Source organism: Ornithorhynchus anatinus, chromosome 17 (assembly GCF_004115215.2).
Source record: "Ornithorhynchus anatinus isolate Pmale09 chromosome 17, mOrnAna1.pri.v4, whole genome shotgun sequence".
Classification (NCBI taxonomy): domain Eukaryota; kingdom Metazoa; phylum Chordata; class Mammalia; order Monotremata; family Ornithorhynchidae; genus Ornithorhynchus; species Ornithorhynchus anatinus.
In genome coordinates, this window is record NC_041744.1 from 37,741,771 (window position 1) to 37,764,837 (window position 23,067).

General features: G+C 46.3%; 1 protein-coding gene across 1 annotated transcript in view; it reads left to right on the top strand.

Annotated features, from left to right (window-relative positions):
• SCP2 (sterol carrier protein 2) overlaps positions 1-23,067 on the top strand; it is a 91,299-nt gene that overhangs the window by 32,191 nt on the left and 36,041 nt on the right. The window contains exons 8-12 of the mRNA XM_029081836.2: positions 500-563; positions 9,879-9,965; positions 12,879-13,026; positions 17,658-17,805; positions 19,423-19,530. Coding sequence (XP_028937669.1) covers positions 500-563; positions 9,879-9,965; positions 12,879-13,026; positions 17,658-17,805; positions 19,423-19,530 — 555 coding nt within the window. The remainder of the gene's footprint in view (positions 1-499; positions 564-9,878; positions 9,966-12,878; positions 13,027-17,657; positions 17,806-19,422; positions 19,531-23,067) is intronic.

The window sequence follows — 23,067 nt, forward strand, 5'->3', positions numbered from 1 at the left end:
CGCTTCGGGAAATAGAGCCGAAGCACAAGACGCATTCCCTGTCCACAAGGAGCTTACGCCCTAATGGGATGGTGGCCTGACGGATCCGTGGCCGGAAAGAGTTCCAGGCAAGAGGAAGAGCATCGGCAAAGGGTGCGGGGCAGGAGAGTCGAGAATGAGGCACAGTGAGACGGTGAATTTGGGGAGCATCAAGAGTTCGAGCTGGGTTTGAGTGGGAGAAGAGAGCGGCTAAGGGAGAGATTGCTGGTAGAGAGTCTTAAACTAATGGTTTGGCATTTCTGCCTGGTGTTGAGAGGAACAGGTAGTGGATTGGGAGGAGCTGATAGCTATTTACAAAAGTTAACATCTCTAAAGAAAGTGGATCATACCTGGAAAACACTTATCTGCATCACAAATTATGATGTATCAATGGAAAAATGTAGCCAAAAGTTATGATGAAATACATATAAAGCAATATTGGAAAAGCATGCTCTCTAATTTCCAATTTCTTTCTGTACAGGGACAAAAATAGAACACTTTGCAAAAATTGGATGGAAAAATCATAGCCATTCCGTCAATAACCCGTGAGTATTCTAGTGAGTACTGACAATGTGCAAACTTAAATTGTAAAGCAAAGATAAGACCTAGGGCTTGTGCAAACAGAACGGAGTGCTGCATTTTATTTATAAAGTAACCTCTTGAATATGGTCACTATTAGGCATCTTTCCTGAGACTCCATCCAGCTCTTGCCTGCTTTATTAAGCAATGCATAGCTTTGCCTGTAGGATTTCACATCATACAAATGTGCCCCGTGTCGGCTCGGTTGCTCTGCTGCTTTCCGACCCGCTCTGTAAGTTTTATTCTCCCAACGTTGTCTTGTTAATAGATAATATTAACAGATTTGATATAAATGTCATCTACAATTTAGACGACAGATTAGTTTGTCTTTAAGACAATCTGATTCTGTGACTTTCTTACTACTCTGTTTACTTCTTCGTTATTATTCTTCAGCATGGCATCTCATTTATCTTCTCTGTTTGCAGTCTTTTCCTCCCAGATTTCGTTGTTGCTTTACTCTTTTCAGCTGTAAATGTTTTCTTGGTGCTTCTCAGTTTTCACCTCTTATAAATTAAGTGCCACTTCCTCCATACTAATACTGGTTATCTCCGAATAGCGTTTCATTACATAGAATAACTTTATCATTCTTTGAGCAATTTGGGAAAATGCCTCTCATATCCTATCTTTTCCTTTTATTTTCGTATCATCCTGCCTATATGAGATTCCTGCTCCATCACTGGTTTTATTTCCAAAATGGTTGAGTGTCTGCTGCTGACTCTTTCTCCATCTTACAGATCAGCTGTCTTTCCATCCTCTCCCAACTCACACTCACTTTCCAAACGAACAACTCTTTTGACTCTCCTACCTCGATCTCCGTGCTCATGCTGTCCCTCAGACTGGAACCTCTGCCTTCTCCCTTGCCCTGTGACAACTCTTCCCCTTCTTCAAAGCCTTCCTTTAAACCTCACCTCCACTGGAAGGCCTTCCCTGATTAATTCCCAACACATCCACTGCTGAGAGTGTTTTGTTCAATTAGTGTGAATAGGCATTTCTGACATAATTTTGTATCCTGCAAAGTGGATCAAAATTAAAACGTTGAACCAAATTTCATGTTTTGATGTATCCACGGTGGTTTAATCATGACTACTTTACCTGCTTAGGTTAAGCCTCCCCTCCATCTCCATCGTCTCTGGAATGGAGGAGAGGACGGTGTGGAGATGGGGTGGCAGGGGCCTGGTGGGATAGCACTGTGCTAAGCACTGTCAGAGGAGACACCAGCCCCTGTCCCACATGGTGCTCCCAGTCTGAGGGGGAAAAAGGAAGAAGGGATTAGGTTAGAGTAGCAGGAGAAGGAGTTGGATTTTGAAAGCAGATGCGGGGAGTCTCTTGAGAGACAATTCAGGAGGATGAGAACATGGATGGAGGGGGTAGGAGGGGTGCTAGGGAGGTCATGCCTGATTGCTTCGGTTTTGTTAACAGCAGAGCTGGCCAGAATGTTGAGATAGGGAGAGGGGTTAATGGGGATTTCCAAAGGGAGCTATAAGTCTGGAAGAATTGGAGGAGATATATGACTTTTGAATGGAGGAGAGAGCAGAGGTAGAGCAGACGAGTGTGAACTGGAGACGGCTCAAGTCATCTAGGTGGCAGGCTTTCCACCATCAGTGCTCTGCGGCGTGAGCACTTGAGCAGAGGAAGGAAGTGGTGGAGGTGATCCAGGTCTAGAGGATGCTGAAGAAAGACTGTCAAAGGAACAGAAGGGCCAGGGAGTTAAGTTGGGTAGAGGAGGCGGAGTGGAAGGTGGGGATCTGTGCATCGAGAGGGGACATTGCGGGCAGGGAGTGGTGTACTGCACTCTCCCAAGTGCTTAGGACTCAATAAGTGCTCAATAAGTCCCATTGATCTTGGTGAGGTGGGGGTACCCTGGCCGAGCGGAAGAGGAGCTAAAAGACTCTTTGGAGAGATGTCAGTTTTCAAGGGGGGCAGGGGGCAGTGAAAAGGTTGTCAAAGAGTAGGATTTTAGAGTCGGTGAGGTTAGAGATTATTCAGCGATTAGTGGACGGTGAGCTGCAGCAGGTATCCTAGGGGGTAAGGAGATAAAGTGGATGGAGCCGGGCTGGGATGTCATCAGGAATGTCCACATGTTCTGTTGAAATCCCTAAGGATCAGTGTTGGGATGGAGAAGCAGAAAATAAATGTTTTAGGAATAGGAAAATATTCTCCAGGTATTTATTTAGCTACTTAATTTGCCCTTTCTTTCCACTCTTAGAAGTGAATGTATCCATTCTTTTGGCCTGTTGTTTTCTTTTTTTATTAATGGTATTTGTCTTAATCCCCATTTGGGAGACAGGGTAATTGAGGCACAGAGAAATGAAGTGACTTGCCCAGGGTCACACAGCAGGCAAGTGGCAGAGCTGGGATTAGAACTCAGATCCTGATTCCCAGGCATGTGCCCTATCCACTAGGTGACACTGCTTTCTTTGCTGCTCTTTGCATTTCTTACTAAAATTCCCCTTTTAATTTTTCCCTGTGGGATAATAGTGCATGCCCTTATTTGTATCCAACACAAATGTAATCTTTTTTCAGCTACTTTGTGCCACCACTGTTTACAGTTCATCATGCAGTCTTTAATCCAAATGCTTCATGTTTTTGTAAATCCTAAAGCCAGCGCTTTCTCCATCATAATTATGCAAATTATTCCATTTTTATATTGAGCTGGATTATTTCAAGAACTTTTGGTTGGACTCTGTGTAGTCACAGAGTATATGAGTTATCATTTACTCAGTTTCCGGTCCTTTTTAACCTGCAATAAATCTGTGGTGGCATAATATTTACTTAGATGTCTGGGTCTAGCAAACATTATTCCTTAGTACCAGGCTATATTAGCCCTGTACTCCAATCTGGATCGCGTCCAATCATTTTCACATTTCCTTTCATCATCACGTCCCTCTTTAAAACCTCCCACTCAACTGACAATTTGATCTTATAACAAAGTTATCTTCGAGAGCCCCAGGACTGGGGTTTGATTTAAATTCTTGAGAACCGCGAAGTTGACTTTCTTAATGAGATTTGAATCTTTCAGTTGGCAATGCCCTTTGGTAAGCAGTAGTCCCGAGCTTTCTGGTTGACCAGGTTGATTACATTTCTCCTCCCTTCAGGCTTTGGTGTGTTAAAGCTGTTATATTAAAAACAACTTCCTCCCCTGCTCTGATTCCTAAATATATTGAAGTTGCTTTAGGCTCCTCTTCTGGAGTTTGCCCATATGGTTGAAGAAGCAAGAAACTCCTGTATGAAACTTTTTTGTGGTATTTAAGTGCTTACTTCTGTGCCAATCTCCCCCGGTTCAAGCTAATCAGGTTGGCTACAGTCCCTGTCTCCCAAGGTCTTAATCCCCATTTTATATATGAGGTAACTGAGGCACAGAGAAGTGAAGTGACTTGGCCAGGGTCACACACACAGCAGCCAAGTGGCTGATTCCCAGGCCTGGCTCCATCCACTAGGCCTTACTGCGTCTCAGTCTTTCCTTTCGTGAGCAGAACTTGTAGTCGGTTTTACCACTCTAGGTGTGATTATCTGAGCTCTAGTTAAATGGGAGGCTTTCCTCACTTTTCTGCCCAATATTGGTTTTCAGTTCACCCCTGGGATGCTGTGAACCTTCTCTGAGACCTGCAGTCTCTGCAGGTTTTATTGACAGTGGGACGTTTGTGGATCGATAAGACTGAATTATAAACAAGAGTGACTGACTATAAGAACGAGCCCCTCCTAAACTGCTTTCTTTTTTTTATGGTATTTAAGTGCTTACTGTACTAAGTGCTAGGTCACGTACAAGATAATGGAGTTGGACGCAGTCCCTGTCCTACACGGGGCTCACGGTCTTAATCCCAATTTTACAGAAGAGGTGACTGAGTCCCAGTGAAGTGACTTGCCCAGGGTCACACAGCAGGCAAGGGACAGACCTGGGATTAAAACCCCAGTTGTTCTGACCCAGACCTGTGCTAGGCCATGCAGCTTTCTGTTGACTCAGCCAGCAGTAGGGTGTAGTGGATAGAGCCCGGGCCCAGGAGACAGAAGGTCATGGCTTCTAATCCCATCTCCGCCCCTTGTCTCCTGTGTGACCTTGGGAAAATCACTTAACTTCTCTGTGCCCCAGTACCTCATGGAGTCCTGTGTCATTCACATGAAAAATACTGTCCAGGCTTAATGAAATTTTGTAAGTGCTTCAGTCAATTAGGATTAAAAGCTATGCTTGGCAGGGGCTGCTTTTGAGAATATAAAAAGATTAGGACATTGGGCCAAGGAAAATGTTTCTTTGAAAAGCACTGGAAATTTCTAGAAATAATGTTTATTAAGCACTTTTCGCATCTGGATTAATTAAAGAAAGGACCTAGTGGAAAGAGCCCGAGCCTGAGAGTCCGAGGACCTGGGTTCTAATTCCGGCTCTGTCCCTTGCCTGTTTTGTGACCCGGGGCAAATCACTATACTCGTCTATGCTTCAGTTCCCTCATCTGCAAAATGTTGATTCGATACTTGTTCTCCCTGCAGCGCTTGGCACAGAGTATGCGTTTAACAAATACCATAGTTAGATTGTAATTTCTGGGCAGGACATGATCATCTTCACGTAGCGCTTAACAAAATCCACTGTTATCATTAAAACTTGTGTTTCAAAAAGATGTATTCCTGGTCCAGCAGCTTTAATAACTTTAGCCTGATTGCCTCCGACCTACTGATAGACCAGTTCACGCTCTAAAAGAACCGCAGAAGTCGAATAAGCTTGTCTGTCACCAAAATGAGATCACTGGGGTCGGAGTGCATTTGGGCTGCTACTTTGACTGATGATAATTCAAGAGCCATTATAGGTGGGGTGTTGCAGAGAGGCAGGCCCCGCCATCACTCCCCGGGGTCGAGAGCTGGGCAGGCGGTGGCAGGGACTCTGGAGAGCAGAGTTCAGTTATCACCCTCGCCATTGAACGTTCAGCCCGCAGGCTGCCGTTTCTTTTTATTTTGTTAAGTGCTTACTTTGTGCCAGGCACTGTACTAAGCACTGGGGTAGGTAAGATAATCAGGGTGGACACAATCCCTGTCCCACATGAGGCTCACAATCTTAATTCCCCTGTTACAGATGAGGTAACCGAGTCACAGAGAAGCGAAGTGACTAGCCCGAGGTCACGGACACAAGGCTGAGCCAAGATTAGAACCCAGATCCTCTAACTCCCAGGCCTAGGCCACAGCATTTCTCAACTAAACGATAACACTGGAACAGGTTAACTCTTCCAGTCCCTCCTCACCTCCCCTGGCCATTTGCATTATCTTTTAGATAGTGTCATGTGACCCCGGGGCCCTGGGAACCTAATTTTAAAACCAAATTAGAGCATTAAAAACATTCGTGACCCAAAGCGCTCTTCACTTGGGAGCTCAGAAAGCGATGCGGGCTTGGAAAAATAGAGCTTTTTGCCCTCAGTTCTGCAGAATCGTAGCGGAAAGGGCATTCCGTTCATGCCCCGCTGCTGACCCGCTGTCCAGTCCACTGGTCTGTGCTCATCGCTACAGGCATTTTCTGGGAGGGGAGGGAGAGGGGAGAAGGCGAGAGAAAAAACACACACCTGGAGACCGAAGTGAATTCTTTGAGTGCCCTCAGAGCAAATTCTTTGACTGCCCTTCAACTCTACTTCAGTGCAGCTGCCAGAGTCCAGGTGTGGTATGTTGAGTTTGGCTCTTATCTCTCTCTAAAGATCTGAGTGGCATTTTCCAGTCTCATTAAAGCCCGGTGCCCCTCTTGGGGCGTTATTTGTGGCTGCTTAGTACAGTGCTCGGGCCATAGTAAGCACTCAAGAAGTGCTGTTGATGATGATGCTTTTTAAAGTGCTTGAACTGTCCCAGGCTATGTGGGTTTATTGTGCTTGCCTCCTCCTCTCTCGCCCCGCTCCAGTCTCTTCTTCACTCGGCTGCCCGGCTCATCTTCCTGCAGAAATGTTCTGGGCATGTCACTCCCCTTCTTAAAAACCTCCAGTGGTTGCCTATCAACCTCCGCTCAAAACAAAAACTCCTCACTCTAGGCTTCGAGGCTCTCCATCACCTTGCCCCTTCCTACCTCTCCTCCCTTCTCTCTTTCTACTGCCCACCCTGCACGCTCCGCTCCTCTGACACCCACCTCCTCACCGTCCCTCTGTCTCATCTATCCCGCCGTCGACCCCTGGGCTACGTCCTCCCACGGTCCTGGAATGCCCTCCCTCCTCACCTCCGACAATCTAATTCTCTTCCCCTCTTCACATCCCTACTTAAAGCTCACCTCCTCCAGGAGGCCTTCCCAGACTGAGCTCCCCCCTTTTTCCCTCTGCTCCCTCTACCCCCCCTTCACCTCTCTGCAGCTAAATCCTCTTCTCCCCTCTTTCCCTCTCCTCCTCCCCCTCTCCCGTCCCACCCCCTCAGCACTGTACTCGTCTGCTCAACTGGATATATCTTCATCACCCTATTTATTTTGTTTAATGAGATGTACATCACCCTGATTCTATTTATTTGCCATTGTTTTGTTGCCATTGTTCTTGTCTGCCTGTCTCCCCCGATTAGACTGTAAACCCATCAAATGGCAGGAACTGTCTCTATCTGTTGCCGATTTGTACATTCCAAGCGCTTAGTACAGTGCTCTGCACATAGTAAGCGCTCAATAAATACTATTGAATGAATTAATGCTATCACTACCTAGTCCTAACTACATAGGCAAGTGCTTAGTACAGTGCTTCACACAGAGTAAGTGCTTGGGAGTCAGAGGTCATGGGTTCTAATCCCGCTTCCTCTTGTCGGCTGTGTGACTTTAGGCAAGTCACTCAACTTCTCTGGGCCTCAATTCCCTCATCTGTAAAATGGGGATGACGTCTGTAAGTCCTCGTGGGACACCCTGATTACCTCGTACTACCCCAGCACTTAGAACAGTGCTTTGCACATAGTAAGTACTTAGCAAATGCCATCATTATTATTAATATAATTGAATGAACTAACTGCCCTTTCCCCTGCCCGTATTTATTTCTTTGTCTGTCTCCCAACTCTGTTCATTCAGTCAGTCAGTCAGTGGTATTTATTGAGCGCTTACTTTGTGCAGAGCACTGTACTAAGCACTTGGAAAGTACAATTCGGCAACAGATAGAGACAATCCCTACCCAACGACGGGCTCACAGTCTAGAATGGGGAGACAGACAACACAACAAAACAAGCAGACAGGCATCAATATCATCAGCATTGATAAATAGAACCATAGAGAAATGCACATCATTAATAAAATAAATAGAGCAGTAAATATGTACAAATATTTACAGGTGCTATGGGGAGAGGAAGGGGGAGAGCAGAGGGAGGGTTGTATTATACTCTCCCAAGCACTTAGTACAGTCTTCTGCACACAGTGAGCATGCAGTAAATAATATTGGTTGATTGGTAGACATTCTTTCCCTGCTCCCTCCACGACCCTTTTAGGTTATGGTTATGGAATAAATTCCAAGGAAATGCAGATAGTTTTTCAAAGCCACATTAAGAGAAGCAGTATAGCTCAGGGGAAAGAGCCCGGGCTTGGGAGTCAGAGGTCATGGGTTCGAATTCTGGCTCTGCCACTTGTCACCTGGGTGACTGCAGGCAAGTCACTTAACTTCTCTGTGCCTCAGTTACCTCATCTGTAAAATGGGGATTAAGACTGTGAGCCTCACATGGGACCACCTGATTACCCTCTGTCTCCCTCAGCGCGTAGAACAGGGCTCTGCACATAGTAAGCGCTTAACAAATACCAACATTATTATTATTTAGTCTCTAAGCTCATATTCAGGTATGTGCCATCACTCAGAATGATCTCAATGGCAAATGTTTGTAAATCTCTAAATCTGTCAGCTTTAGTAACTAGTCTCTTATGATGTGTTTCGGGGGAGAAAAAGAAACCCTTCTGTTCATTGAACCGCTTGATGTTACTTGTTGTGACTGAGAGAACATCTATTGCCAAAGGTTGAAAATGCCTTGAGTCTGGATTTGATGTAACCATTTGAGCATAGTTCTCTTTCACCTCTAGCCCTCCTGACTAGGTCACTCGCAGTAGATATGTAATCTCAGTTTCACAACCTGCTCATCGTGCTGTAGACTGAAGCCCACCATCAGTCAATTAATCAAGCAATGGCATTTATTGAGCCCTCACTGTGGGCAGAGCACTCTACATAGTACTTAGGGGACTGATGATAATAATTGTGGTGTTTGTTAAGCCCTTACTACATGCAAGGAACTGTTCTGAGAGCTGGAGTAGATATAAGCAAATGGGGTTGGACCCGATCCCTGGCCCACATGGAGCTCCCAGTCTCATCCTCCATTTTACAGGTGAGGTAACTGAGGCCCAGAGAAGGGAAGTGACCGCCTCAAGGCCACACAGCAGACAAGTGACAGAACCGGGATTGGGAACCAGGTCCTTCCGACTCCCAGGCCTGGGGTCTATCCATTAGGCCACGCTGTAGACATACCTGCCCACGAGAAGTCTAGAAGGGGAGACAGACATTAAAATAAATTACAGATAGGAAAAATGGGAGACTCTAAGGATAAGAACTGTGGGGCTTAGGATGGGCGGAATAGCAGTTGCTTAGGGGTCCAAGTGATGATGACGATGATGGCATCTGTTAAGTGCTTACTACATGCCAGGCTCTGTGCTAAGCGCTGAAGGGGGGTATACAAGGTAATCAGGTTGTCCCACATGGGGCTCAGTCTTCATCCCCATTTTACAGATGAGGGAACTGAGGCCCAGAGAAGTGAAGTGACTTGCCCAAAATCACCCAGCTGACAGGTGGCAGAGCCGGGATTAGAACCCATGACCTCTGACTCCCAAGTCCAGGCTCTTTCCACCGGGCCACGCGGCTTCTCTTATAATGATGGTATTTATTAAGCGAAGTGCACCGGTGATGCCGAAGGGAGGGCGAACAGGGGAAATGAGAGCGTAGGGAAGGCCTCTTGGAGGAGATGTGATGTTAGGGGGGATTTGAAGGTGGGGAGAGTGGTGGTCCATTGGATCTGAGGGGAGAGGGGGTTCTGGGCTAGAGGGATGACGTGGACAAAGTGATGGCGGCAAGATAGACAAGATGGAGAGAGAAAGTTGGCATTAGAGGAGCAAAGCCTGCGGGCGGGGTTGTAGTAGATCAGTGAGGTAAGGTAGGAGTGGGAGAGCTGATTGAGTGCCTTAAAGCTGGTGGGAAGGAGTTTCCGTTCCAATGGGCAACCGCTGGAAGTTTTGGGGGAATATACCAGTTTGGCTACGGTTCGTTACTCCTGTCATGGAAGAGTTATATTTGCAAGGCTTTATTTACTCTTAAAATAACTGTTCATTTTATTCCTAGGTATTCCCAGTTTCAGAAGCAGTACAGCTTAGATGAAGTGATGAAGTCTAAAAAAATTTATGATTTCCTGACTGTCTTACAATGTTGGTAAGAATTATTCTTTTTTTAATCGCAAAGTGACTTTTTTGGCGCAACAACTCTCATACTTTTGTAGTTGTGTGATTTCTCTATCTGCTTCTTTGAAGAAACCATCTTTTAGAATTTTTTGTATAGGAATGAGTACTTCTTCCAGAATTCCCTCGTGCTCTCCCTCCCTGTCCCCAAAGAGTTTTTCTTACTTCGAGACCTTCTTTCCAAGCCAAGTGATCTGAGAAAACCCTGGCTGTTGGCACACCCTCTCCTAGGGTACTCAAAAATCCCCAGCTTGACTCCTTTTTTGAGCCACCTTACCTGAACGCTCTCCACCCCCTCATCCCGAAATAACCCCACTCTATAATTCCACCCCAGCGTCTCCCTCCCCACTCCCAACCAGAGCACGGTTTTCCTTGGAAAACCTTCTCGCCTGCTCAGTTTCCCTTCATCAAACCCTCCTGTGTCAATCAATCAATCAATAGTATTTATTGAGCGCTCCCTGTGTGCAGAGCTCTGTCCTAAGCGCTTGGGAGAGTACAGTACAACAGAATTAGCAGCCACATTCCCTGCCCTTTATGAGCTTGGGGTCTAGAGGGGGAGAAAGACATTAATGTTAATACTTTATACAATTGATATGAATAGTTTATAATATATAATTGAAAGATATGATACGTATAAGGGCTGTGGGGTTGAAGGTGGGATGAATATCTGGGCCAGACACTTCTCACGAAGCAGATCAGGAAAATTTAAAGTCATTGAGAAACTGTAGAGCAAAGGAAATCAAAAGTTACCGTTATTTTTAAAGTGCCTGGATTTAAATGGACAATCAATCAGTGGTATTTATTACGCGTTCACCGAGTGCAGAACACTGTAATAAGTGTGTGGGAGAGCACAGTACAGTAGAATTAGCAAACACGCTCCCTGCCTATAACAGGCTTAGAGTCTTCCGTAGACACTGTTAATGCCTGTCTCTCCCTCTAGATTCGTTGTGAGCAGGGAATGTGTCGGTTTATTGTACTCTCCCTAGCGCTTAGTATAGTGCCCTGCACAGAGTAAACACTCAGGAAATATGATTGACAAATTGCTGGTGGCATTCCTAACTATTTCATAGACCTGGACAAGGACCAGTAAAAAGCTCCTAGCAGAGACAATAGCCGACGATGTTTCATAAAGTTATTTTCATTTTCCAAATAAGTTTTCAGTCTCCGAAAAAGAATCTGCACTCAATCCTGCCACAGCATGTGTCCCCACTGGGCTTTTTGGCTAGAACGCTCTTAAGGAAGTAGGGCAATTGGCTCCGTTCCGCTTGGTGCTTCCCAAGATTGGACAAAACTGCTTCTGGGCATGCACGGGACATCTGAGGGTGGCAAGAATGCAATGCTCACATTCTAGGGGAACTGGGTCTCCAGCTTTTCTTTCATTATCAGCCAAAGATCTCTTATTCCAACAAAGGATTATTGTGAGCCACCCTTTTTTAGTAATGCTCTTTCTCCCAACATCCTCCTCAGATCTAGTTAGGAGTAGTGGCCGCTGGTCTACTCTCAGTTATTCGTAGTTAGTGTCTGTCAGAAAATGTGCGGGTACAAAGGAAGGCAGTGTGGCATAGTAGAAGGAGCGTGGGACTGTGAGGGACAGAGTTGGGGTGTCACCCCAGCTCTGCTTCTGAGTTCCCGTCGCACCTCGGACAAGTTACTTCTCTTGGCCTCAATTTCCTCAACTGAAAAATGAGGATAAAATACCTGTTCACCTCCCCTCTTAGACTTTGAGTGCCGAGTAGGACCGAGACCAGGCTCAGTCGTGATCATCTTCTACCTGCCTCAGCACTTAGCACAGGATTTGGCCTGTTAGTATGCACTTAATAAATATCATTCATAGAGCTACAGATAATCTCCGACCCTCTTATCGTCGTTTCAGTCTTCCCTCCTCAACTAATCCTTTGCTGAGGAACTGACAGACTGGAATTTTTCCTTCTCCCTCTTTCCTTGCCCACCCTCAGGAGGGGACACTAAGTATCCGTCAGTCAGTCGAATTGTCTGAGTGCTTACGATGTGCAGGGCGTGTACTCAGTGCTTGGGAGAGTACAATACAACAGTAAAGAGAAGCATTCCCCCCTGCTCAGAACGAGCTTATAGTCTAGAGGCAGTGTACCGACGGAGTGTATTGACCTCAGTCAGCAGCATCGAAGGAAAGGGAAAACCCGCTCCCGATATAATGAAGCTAACTCCTGAAGGGGACTATTGTTAATTTCCTGACTTGGGTTATCCCTGCCACCTTCCTAGTGCGTTTCCCAGGGCCCCAGCTCCTGACATATGCCCTGTGAGGGAGGGCTTCGGGGCTGCAGAAGTCTGGGAAATTGGGATTGTGACCGGCCTCAGCACCCTCATGCCCCTATAGGACTCTCTGACTGTCAGTCTTTTTCGGCCTCTGAGCCTTTTCCTCTTATATTTTGCTTTTCAATTTTTATGGTTCATATTTCCTGTTGTGCCCATAGCCAAACCATTCCCCACATTTTTTTAAATTGTGAGGTCCTGTAGAGCCAGGAATCATCCCTGACTCCCTTTTGTGTATTTTTTCCCCCCAGCACTCAGCAGAGTGCTCTGCGCACAGTCAGTGCTTAATCACCACGATCATAACTACTTCTCACTTGGCAAACAGAGTCCCAGAGTTGATCATGTTTGCTTTTGCTTTGTGTTTAATATTATTTCATCGTCCCTATTACGTCCACAGCCAAACCATTTCCTGTGTCATTTTTTAGGTTGTGAGCTCCTGGAGGGTCAGAGACCGTGCCCAACTCACATTTGTGTTTTTCTACCAGCACTCAGCACAGTGCTCTGCCCCCCACTGAGTCCTTAATCAGTAAGATTATACCTACTCCTCACTTTGGACGCAGTATTTATCCCAGGGCTGATCCCGTTTGCTTCCGCCTAGTCCGACGTCCGATGGGGCCGCAGCGGCAGTTCTGGCCAGCGAAGCGTTCGTGAGGAAGCACGGGCTGGAGTTCAAAGCCGTGGAAATCGTGGCGCAGGAGATGATGACGGATCTCTCGAGTTCGTTCGAAGACAGTTGTATTAAAATGGTTTGTAGAAAGCTTCGTTCCTCTTCTTTTTGAGAGCAACCATTTGCTTGGTGCTACTCGCTGTGTGCTGCACGGAATCGATCTGTCAGTGCGGAGAGATCCCTTCAACTCTGAAGGGAGCCTCGAGTTTGGAGCTATTCTCTATAACTGGGCAGTGCTCACAAAGAAGGGGGAGGCAGAATCAATCCATTAATGGTATTTGAGTGCTTACTGTGTACAAGAGCTGCGTACTAAGTGCTTTGGGAGAGTGTAGGCCAACAGAGTTGGTAGGCATGTTCCCTGCCCACAGGAAATTGTCAGTAGAAGGGGGAAAAGACTTGAAAAGTTCCAGAAGTACTGTGGGACTGAGGGTGGGGTGAATATCACGGGCTTAAAGGCTACAAATCCAAGTGACATGGAAGGGAGTGGGAGTAGAGGAAATGAGGGCTTAGTTGGGGAAGGTCTCTTGGAGAAGATGCAATTCTAATCTATCAACTGATGGTATTGTGTGCAGAGCACTGTACCAATTGCTTGGGAGAGTGCAGTGCAATAGATTTAGACATTATCCCTGCCCACAAGGAGGATACAATATAGAGGGGGGTAAATTACAGATAGGGGAAATAGCAGGGTATAAGGAGAGTTAGCTCGTTGTGGGCGGGGAATGTGTCCCTTTTTATACTGTACTCTCCCAAGCGCTCAGTACAGTTCTCTGCACACAGAAAGCACTCAGTAATCACTACTGAATGAATGAATACAAGGTAAGTACATAAGTGGTGGGAGATGGGTGATTATCAAAGTGTCCAAGGAGTACAGACCCAAAAGCATAGGGGAGGGCAGATGGGATGGGGGAAATGAGAGCTTAGTTGGAGAAGGTTTCTTGGCGGAGATGTGATTTTAATAAGGCTTTGAAGGTGGGGAGAGTGATAGTCTGCCAGGTATGAAGTGGGAGGGAGTTCCAGAAGATGGACATGGCAAAGGGTTGGTGGTGAGACAGACAAGATCAAGGTTATTAATAATAGCAATAATAGTATTAAATGCTTACTATGTGCCAGGCACTGTACTAAGCGCTGGGGTGGTTACAAGCAAATGGGGTTGGATAGTGGGTAGTTTGGTGTAGAGGAGTGTTATGAATGGGCTGGTGGTGATGGTGAGGAGTTTCTGCTGTTAGATGGGCAACTGTCGGAGCTCTTTGAGAAATGGGGAGATGTGGACTGAATGTTATTTTTCAAAATATGATCCAGGCAGCAGAGTGAAGTATGGCTTGGATTGGGGAGAGACAGGAGCCGGAGAGGGCAGCGAGTAGGTTTGTGCAGTAGTCACGGTGGGATACAAGCGCTTGGATCAGCCTGGAAGCGGTATGGATTGAGAGGAGAGGGTGGATTTTAACGTGATGTGAAGGTAGGACCGACAGGATTGGGGAATAGGTTGAATGTGTACGTATGTAGAATGAGAGAGACGAGTCAAGGATAACGCAGGAAGGAATAGCAGAAGCGGCATGGCCAGAAACGGCATGGCCTAATGGAGAAAGCTTGAGATTGGGAGTCAGAAGGACCTGGGTTCTAACCCCGGCTCCACTACTTGTTTGCTGTGTGACCTTAGGCCGGTCACTTCACTTCTGTGTACCTCAGTTACCTCTTCTGCTAAATGGGGATTAAGACTATGAGCCCCAGCTGGGACAGGGACTCTGTCCAACCTGATCAACTTGTATCTATCCCAGCGTTTAGGATACAGACTAAGTCCTTAACAAATACCATGTGAAAAAAGGAGCAACAGAAAACCAGGTTTCCCACTGGGTCGTTCCTTCACACCCCTTAATAGAAGCGCAGGAAAATGGGGACTGGTATTTTCTGATTGCGGGCCAGTTGAGGAATTAAACTCCTCCGTTTGCAGCGAATGAATCGTCATCAGTGGTATTTATTAAGTGCAAACTGTGTGCCAGAGCACTGTACTAAGCGCTTGGGAGAGTGCAGTACAAAAGTATGACACCTTTTAAAGAACCATGAGCGTAAGAGGAGAGGGAAATCCAACGGACTGGCCATGATTCAGTTTTGTTCCTCTTTGAATACAGTTGTGTTTTCAAGTTGTCTAGGCCAAATGGACTGTGTAGTATATCCTAGTTTTGCTGCTTTGCCAGGGACTAAATGACCAGGCCGAGCTGTGGGTTCAGCTTTTCTAGAAAATTAACAGCAAAGTGTTGGATCTGAAAAAGATAATGATTCCGGCAGGCCGGGTAGGAAATAAATCTCACATAAGACGCGATACAATCTTTTTATTAAGTGCTCTATGGTGGTGGGTCAATGAGATGAAAACGTTGGGTGGATAATCCAGTTTAGGCAATAAATCTTTTGATAGAGCCTCTCTCCTCTCTGCAGTCTCGCAATTCTCTCTTGCCTTCAGGACATCTCTACTTAGTCGTCCCACCAACGCCTCGGATTTAACATGCCCAAACCAGAATTCCTCATCTTCCCACCCAAACTCTGTCCTCTCCCTGCCTGTCCTGTCCCATAGACAGCACCGCCATTCCCTCTGTCTCACCAGCCTGGAACCCTGGCGTCATCTTCGGCTCGTCCCTCTCGTCCGACCCGCACATTCGGTCTGTTTTGTGAAGTCCTGTCGGTTCAACTTCACACCGTCTCTAGACTCTAGCCTTTCCTCTCCATCCAAATCCTGCAGCCTATACCTCACTCTGCTACCTGGATCGTTTTTCTGAAAAACCGGTCCGTCCTTATCTCCCCACTCTTCAAAAATCTCAAATGTTGCCCATGCACTTTTGCATCAAACTGAAACTCCTCGTCGGCCTCAGAGCACTCACTCAAGCCCTCACTGATTTCCTACTAAATCCCAACGCACACAGTATGCTATTATAACGTTAACCTACTCCCTGTACCTCTGTCCCACCACTGACCCCTTGCCCTTATTCCCTCTTCTTTCATATTTGACATTCCACTGCTCTTCCCGACTTCGTGAACTACCTAAAAATCACATCTCCTCCAAGTGGCCTTCCCCAGTTAAGCCCTTCCGACCCCTCCTTGCCCTCCCCTTTCTGTCAACCGTGCGCTTGGCTGGCGGGCTCGTTAGTGGTATTTGAGCGCTTACCCTGTGCGGAGCACTGTACCGATCGCTTGAGAGAGTACAGTATAACACGGTTGGTAGACACATTTCCTGCCCACAATGAGCTGGCAGTCTAGGTGGATTGCTCGACCCTTGGAGGCATTTGATAGACTTAAAACTGTCTGCTGGAGCAGTTGTTAGTTTTTAGTTAGTAGCGCAAGGAATTAGTTGCCTATCCCCAGTTAATGAATGGCAGATTTAAAAGCGCTCATCGTTGTATCGTGTATTATCTATATTTTGCATAACGTTCTACACAAAAATAATAAGCACTGATAATATTAACTGGATTTAAATACCTTAAATGAAGTTCACTATTATTAATATAAGAATAACTTATAATTATAGTGATAATTACCGTGGCATTTGTTACAGGCCAAGCACTGGGGTAGATCCCACATAATCAAGTCGGGCAGAGCCCCTGTTCCATGCGGGGCTCGCAGTGTTTGCAAAACTGTCGATGTTAAATGGTTCATTGTGACCTTGGAGATTGGGGTCGAGGGGACAAGGCCTCAGTTTTCCTCTGGGTGTCCTGTCCCCCTCGTCGGTGATAGAACATTGGGCCAAGCAGAACACTTATTTGCCCTTGAGTTCTTTCCTTAAAGAAAAAGAGTTGGTTCGATGAAAAGCCCCCTGCTTTCCACATTTCTTTAGATGGAGCTAGTAAAGTATCGGTCTTCTTATGATGATGTGTGTTTCACCTAAGAGGAGAACCCAGTTGTTTTGGGGGGGCGGATTTTATGTTAGCAGTTTGCAGAGTAGAGTGGTGATCCAGTATATTTAAATGGGACAAATTAAGGACATTCCTGTGCACCAAATATAAACCTCTCATATCTTAATCACGTGGAAAGCAGTGTGGCTTAGAGTAAAGAGCATGGTTTTTGGGAGTCAGAGGCCCTTAGCTCTGCCACTTATCTGCTGTGTGACCTTGGGATAGTCAATTCTGTTGCCGAATTGTACATTCTAAGCGCTTAATACAGTGCTCTGCACATAGTAAGTGCTCAATAAATACTATTGAATGAATGAATGAATTTCACCATCTGTAATATGGGAATTAGGACTGTGAGCCTGTGGACCGTGTCCAACCTGATCGGCTTGTATTTACCTCAGCGCTTAATACAGTGCTTGACATATGTGGAAGTGCTTTACATACACTTATCCTTATCCATACTTATCCATAGCTTCACATATACTATTATTAGTATTATCATCTTTATCATCTTAAGACACTTGTGCACAGTATGGCCCAAAGGATCATGTTCCTTGCAATCTGTGTACATTGTTTTTTACTAGAAACATGTTTGTCTACAGAATACATTATACTAAATATATAACTAATATTTATATACAACTATTATCAAATACTCAGAATTGCCACCCGAGGATTACTTCATACTAACTCTTCGGGAAGTGTGAAGATGGCATTTCTTTGTGGACCTGGAAAAGTTCCCTTTCCTCTTCTACTGGGGGAAAAAGCATAAAACATATGTTTGAGCGATACTGAATTTGGATGGCTCTAAGTGTACATTTTCTTGTCCTTCCAGGTTGGCTTTGACATGACTCAAGAAGCTGCCAAGAGATGCTATGAAAAGTCGGGTTTGAAACCAAGTGACGTTGATGTGATCGAGCTTCACGACTGTTTTTCCGCTAACGAACTCCTTACTTATGAAGCTTTGGGGCTCTGTCCTGAAGGTAATTTCATTTAGAAGAGGGGATTGATTTGATTCATTGGGAAAATAGTGTACACGAAAACAATCTCCAGCGAGATAGACGTCATTTAAAATCAGTCAGTCAGGGCCCTTCTATCTGCACTTACTTTCTACAGTAGACCATGCTGATGCGGACAAGAAAAAGACCGTGCAGGCAGTAGAACAGTTGAACTGTTCTATATTATAGAACAGTTTTCTTATGTGTAAAATGGGGATTCAGTACTTGTTCTTCCTCCCCCTTAAACTGTGAGCCTGTGGAGGACAAAGTCTGTGTCCAACTTGATTATTTTGAATCTACTCCAATGCTTATTTCATTGCTTGGCTAGCTCACTCAGTCATTATTAAATTAAAACATTCCCTCAATTTACACTAGTTCATTATATAATGAAGTACAATAACATCATTTTGGGGGGGGGGGTGGAGTCTGGAAACTAATTCCCTTTATTTAGATTGAATTTAACGAATTTTATTTTTTCTCGGGATTATTTCTATTATAGTGTAAGGGATTCCTAATCATCTTTGATCCATAGATTGCTGGGAGGTCGGGCAGGCAATTTAGGTTTGGGAGTCGTCCCCACAGGGGTGGTAGGTGAAGGCGTGGAGGCAGATGAGATCCCCAAAGGAGTGGGTGTAGATGGAGGATAGAAGGGGACCCAGCACCGAGCCTGGAGGGACTCCCGCGGTTAAGGGGTAGGATGAAGTAGAGAGGCCCATTGGATTTTGCAAGGAGGAGGTCATTGCAGAGAGCTGTTTCGGGGAGCGGTGGGGGAGGAAGCTGGATGGGTCAAGGAGGGCACTGGACGAGAGGAAGAGGAAGCAGTGGGTGTCAACAGCTCTTCTGAAAAGTTTGTATAGGAATGATAGGAGGGAGATGGGGTGAAACAGAATGTGCCCTGGGGTCCAGAGACCTTTTTTAAGCTGGGGGGATAAGAGCTTCTTTGAAGAAAGCAGTAGGAGTGGTTTGAAGATGACGGTCAGGGAGGAAGGAGAGTGGGACCAAGCCCGTGTCGTCCATGGTAGCAAGTTACTTTTAAGGATCCCTGCTCAGCCTGAGTCGTAGGTAGTTTTTGGGTCAGAAACTTTCACCAATCAACCAATAGTATCTATGGAGCACTCAGCACAGAGAGGTTTCACTGAGGGAGTACGTACGCTGGGGTTAACAGACACAATCCTGGCCTTCAGGGAGGCTGCAATCTAGTGATCGTTGCCGACGACGTAGTCCCAGCAGGCGGAAGCAGGATCAGCAGCAGGTTGTCCTCTCAGCAGCTGGGGCAGGGCCCTGACATGTGGGGTCTGGGCTGGGGAGGGCTGTCGAGCCCCCTCCCACATCCGGCCCCAACCCATTCCCTCACAATCTCTGGATCTTGGCCATCCCTCACCTGCCCCACCCCTCCAAGGATCCCTTCTTGCCATGGCTGTTAAAGGTCATGTTTCGATCTGTGTCCGTCGGCCGTCTTACGTTTTTGGTTTCTGGTTCTCTGGTTGGGGAGATTCGGCTGCCCCTGTACTATTCCCACACCAGACTGATTTTAGTCTGTCCTGGGCCATGCTATTTGGAAGAAAGGTGTATCCTGAAGTGTGTGTTTTGATTTTCTTGTAGGGAAAGCGGGCGAACTGATTGATAGAGGAGACAATACTTATGGAGGAAAATGGGTCATAAACCCTAGTGGTGGATTGATCTCCAAAGGACACCCTCTGGGAGCCACAGGTAACCTGAAATGAAGGTCTCAGTTACCTCTAATTCTTCGTCTTGCCATTTGGAAGCCCTGAATGTTTCAGGTATTGTTTAGGTGATAACTTGTTCCTGAGCATTTTGGATGTTGTTCAGGCGGTAACTTGCTGGTGACTCTGGGAACGCTAGGCCTATCCTGGGAACAGATGCAAACGGTCCCGTACTCTTCCATTCCCGCTTTCCCAGAGATTCCAAAGTCTTTGTATTGACCTTGGATTGAGAGGATTTCCACCTTGCGGTTTCAAATTATCGTTGACGCTTACAACCCTGCCTCTTGGCAAACCTGGGGGTGGCCACTGCGGAGGGTCCATGATCCTTCAGTGATAGGCGGGTTAGACTTCATCTGACCCTGGAACTAACTGGAGGGTCAGTTAACCGCGAAATATTGCCACAGTGTAAATGGCCTGCGGCAGACATTTCCAGTTTAAAGAGACGGCTAAATAAAGAGATGCTGAGGAAAGTAAGACTGAACCCAGCACACACGGGCAGGGGGAACTCTTTCGTCAGTCAGTGAGGTTCATTGATCACTTACTGTATTATACTGGGCACATGGGAGAGTTCGTAGCTATTCCGTTAATCAGACAGAGGCAGTGGACAAGATGGATTGGGAATCTTTGATCCGTTTTCAGTACCTACTGTTCTTAAATCGTCGGAATATTTTTCAATTATAAAAATTGGAGTTTGAGACTCTAACTCCTTAATTCCCACCGATTCATTACATCACAGTGTTTTCCAATAACGCAACCCCATTATTGTGAAGTTTTTTTGTGCAGTGAACTTTAGTTCCTGGAATGTTTTTAATCGGTCTTCATTTCTTCAAAATACGCAACTGCCATATCCTGCTGAGACTCCCTAGAAATCTAAGAATCATTTAGAGAGACTCACAGTGTAAGCAGTTTCATAGTCCATTGAAGAGGTGCCGTGGTACAGGTGCGTGGAGACGGTTATCTCCAGAACTGTGTCCTATCTGGCCACTAGAGTCACATGGTCTAGAGGACCTGGGTTCTAATCCCGGCTCCACTTGTCCGCTGCGTGACTTTGGACAAGTCACTCCCACGACACCTCCGTTTCTTCCTCTGTAAAATGGGGATTACGACTCTGAGCGCAATGTGGGAAAAAGGACCGTGTCCAGCCCAATTACATTGTATCTACCCCAGCATTTAGTACAGTTTGACTAACGTTCCTGCTAATTCTGTTGTACAGTGCTCTCCTGAGCGCTTAATTTGGCGCTCTGCACACAGTAAGCTCTCAATAAATACCACTGACTGATTGATCTAGATTTGGCCCAAAATAAATAAATGTTTCCTTTTTTCTCTCAGAGCAAAGTTTAAGGTAAGTGCCCGCCGATGATGCGTGTAAATGAGTAATGTCGGTCTTTCGCTGTGGGAGAGACCCGAGAGAGACGGGGATAATGAGAGCAAAAAGAGCCCAGTGTAAACTTCAATTTGAGGAATCAATCAAGGGTGGTTGTTGAGCCCTTACATGTGCAGAGCACCTAAGTGCTTGGGAGAGCACAGTACAATTGAATTAGTGGGAACGTTCCCTGCCCAGGAGAGCTTACAGCCTACAAGGAAGGGACGTATTTGGGCAAATGATCGACCACATTTTTTTTTTAGTGTGCATTGACGATAACAGCCATAAGATTGGGAATTAAATGATCTTGAAAAGATGCTTTATGGAAAATTATTTTTCCATTCTAAAATATTAAACTGGTGGGGACGGGACGTTCGTTGCGTGTTAAATCCAAGATGGTCTTCAATCCGTCAGTGGTATCTATTGAGCACTTACTGTGTGCAGAGCACTGTACTAAGCATTCGGAAGACGGAGTCAGTAGACATGTTCCCCCCTCACAATGAACTTGAGGTCTGGAGGGATGCCTTGGTTTGGGAGTGGTACAATAATGAGAGAGAAGCAGAGAAGCAGCTTGGCTTACGTGAAAGAGCATGGGCTCGGGAGTCAGAGGACATAGGTTCTAATCCTGGCTCCTCCACTTGTCTGCTGTGTGACCTTGGGCCAGTCACTTAACTTCACTGTGCCTCAGTTACCTCATCTGCAAAACAGGGATTGAGACTGAGAGCCCCACGTGGGACAACCCGATTACCTTCTTTTTACCTCAGCGCTTAGAACAGTACTTGGCACAGAGTAAGCGCTTAACAAATGCCATGATTTATTGTTATTACTGTTACGAGTGCTACTGAGGTCAAAAGAACATCCCAAACTATCAGGGAGTTTCGAAACTAGACTTGGAGGTTAGAGCAGGCCAGAAAATGGTGGAGTTAGCAGTGTGGAGCCTTTGGTTAAAAAAAGAAAAAGCCAAGAGGGAACTGAAACAAATTAAGGGAAGTCTGACCTGCTATAGGGGTCTCCCGCCCCGGGCTGGGTCTCCCGACCCAGCTGTGGCTGGGTCCTCGGCTGCAAGGGTCTCTGGAGCCGCGCTCACTGCCCTGGGGCGGGAGAGCTGTGGCCAGGGGGCTCCTTGTCTTCTCTCCCCAGCTCCCTGGGCCCTGAGTTCTAGAGAAGAGAAATCGGAGAAACAACAAAGCCTAGTGGGAGTCACTAGGCTAGGCCCTGTGCCTGCAGTGTGACCTTGGGAAAGTTGCTTATCCTCTCCGGGCCTCAGTTTCTTCATCTGGAAAATGGGGATTCAGTGCCCGATCTCCCTCCTACATAGACTGTGAGGGCCAGGTGGGGCAGGGGCTGTGTCGAAAGTGATGATCTTGTATCTCCCCCAGCACTGCAGGCTCCTCCTCCACCTCCCATCATCTGTGGGAGTCCCTCAAGGCTCAATTCTGTTTTCTCCATCTCCATCCACTCCTGCAGAGAACTCACTCGCTCCCGTGGCTTCAGCTATCATCTTTATGCGCATGAGACCCTAATTTGACATCGTCAGGCCCGATCTCTCTCCTCCTCTGCAGTCTTGTTTTTCGTCCTGCCACACCATCCTCCCTGATTCCCAAGCCTGTAACTTTGGCCTTATCCCCCACTCACCCCTCTGTTCTTTTTTATGGTATTTGTTAGGCACTTACTATGTTCCAGGCACTGTACTGAGCACTGGGGCAGATACAACCAAATCAGGTTGGACACAGTCTGTGTTCCCCATGGGGCTCACAGTCTTAATCCCCATTTTACAGAGGAGGTAACTGAGGTAAAGAGGTGACGTGCCCAGGGTCACACAGCAGACAAGTGGCAGAGGCAGGATGAGAACCCAGATCCTCTGACTCTCAGGCCCGGGCACTAGGCTGTGCTCCTCAACCCAAGTATTCAATCTGTCACCGCATCCCATCAGTTCGACCTTCACAGCATCTGTAAAATCCAGCCTTTCCCCTCTCTCCAAACTGCTTCAGAAGCAGACAGAAGAATATGTCCACTTGGCTGTCTCCCCCATTTAATTAGAAACTTTTCTAAAGCTCTGTCTTCTGTGCGGGGTACGATGTTTTGCGCACAGCAGGTCCTCAGTAAACGTCGTTGGCAGAGAGAGGTGGCTCTCTTTAAGTAGCAGATTTGGGAAGATCC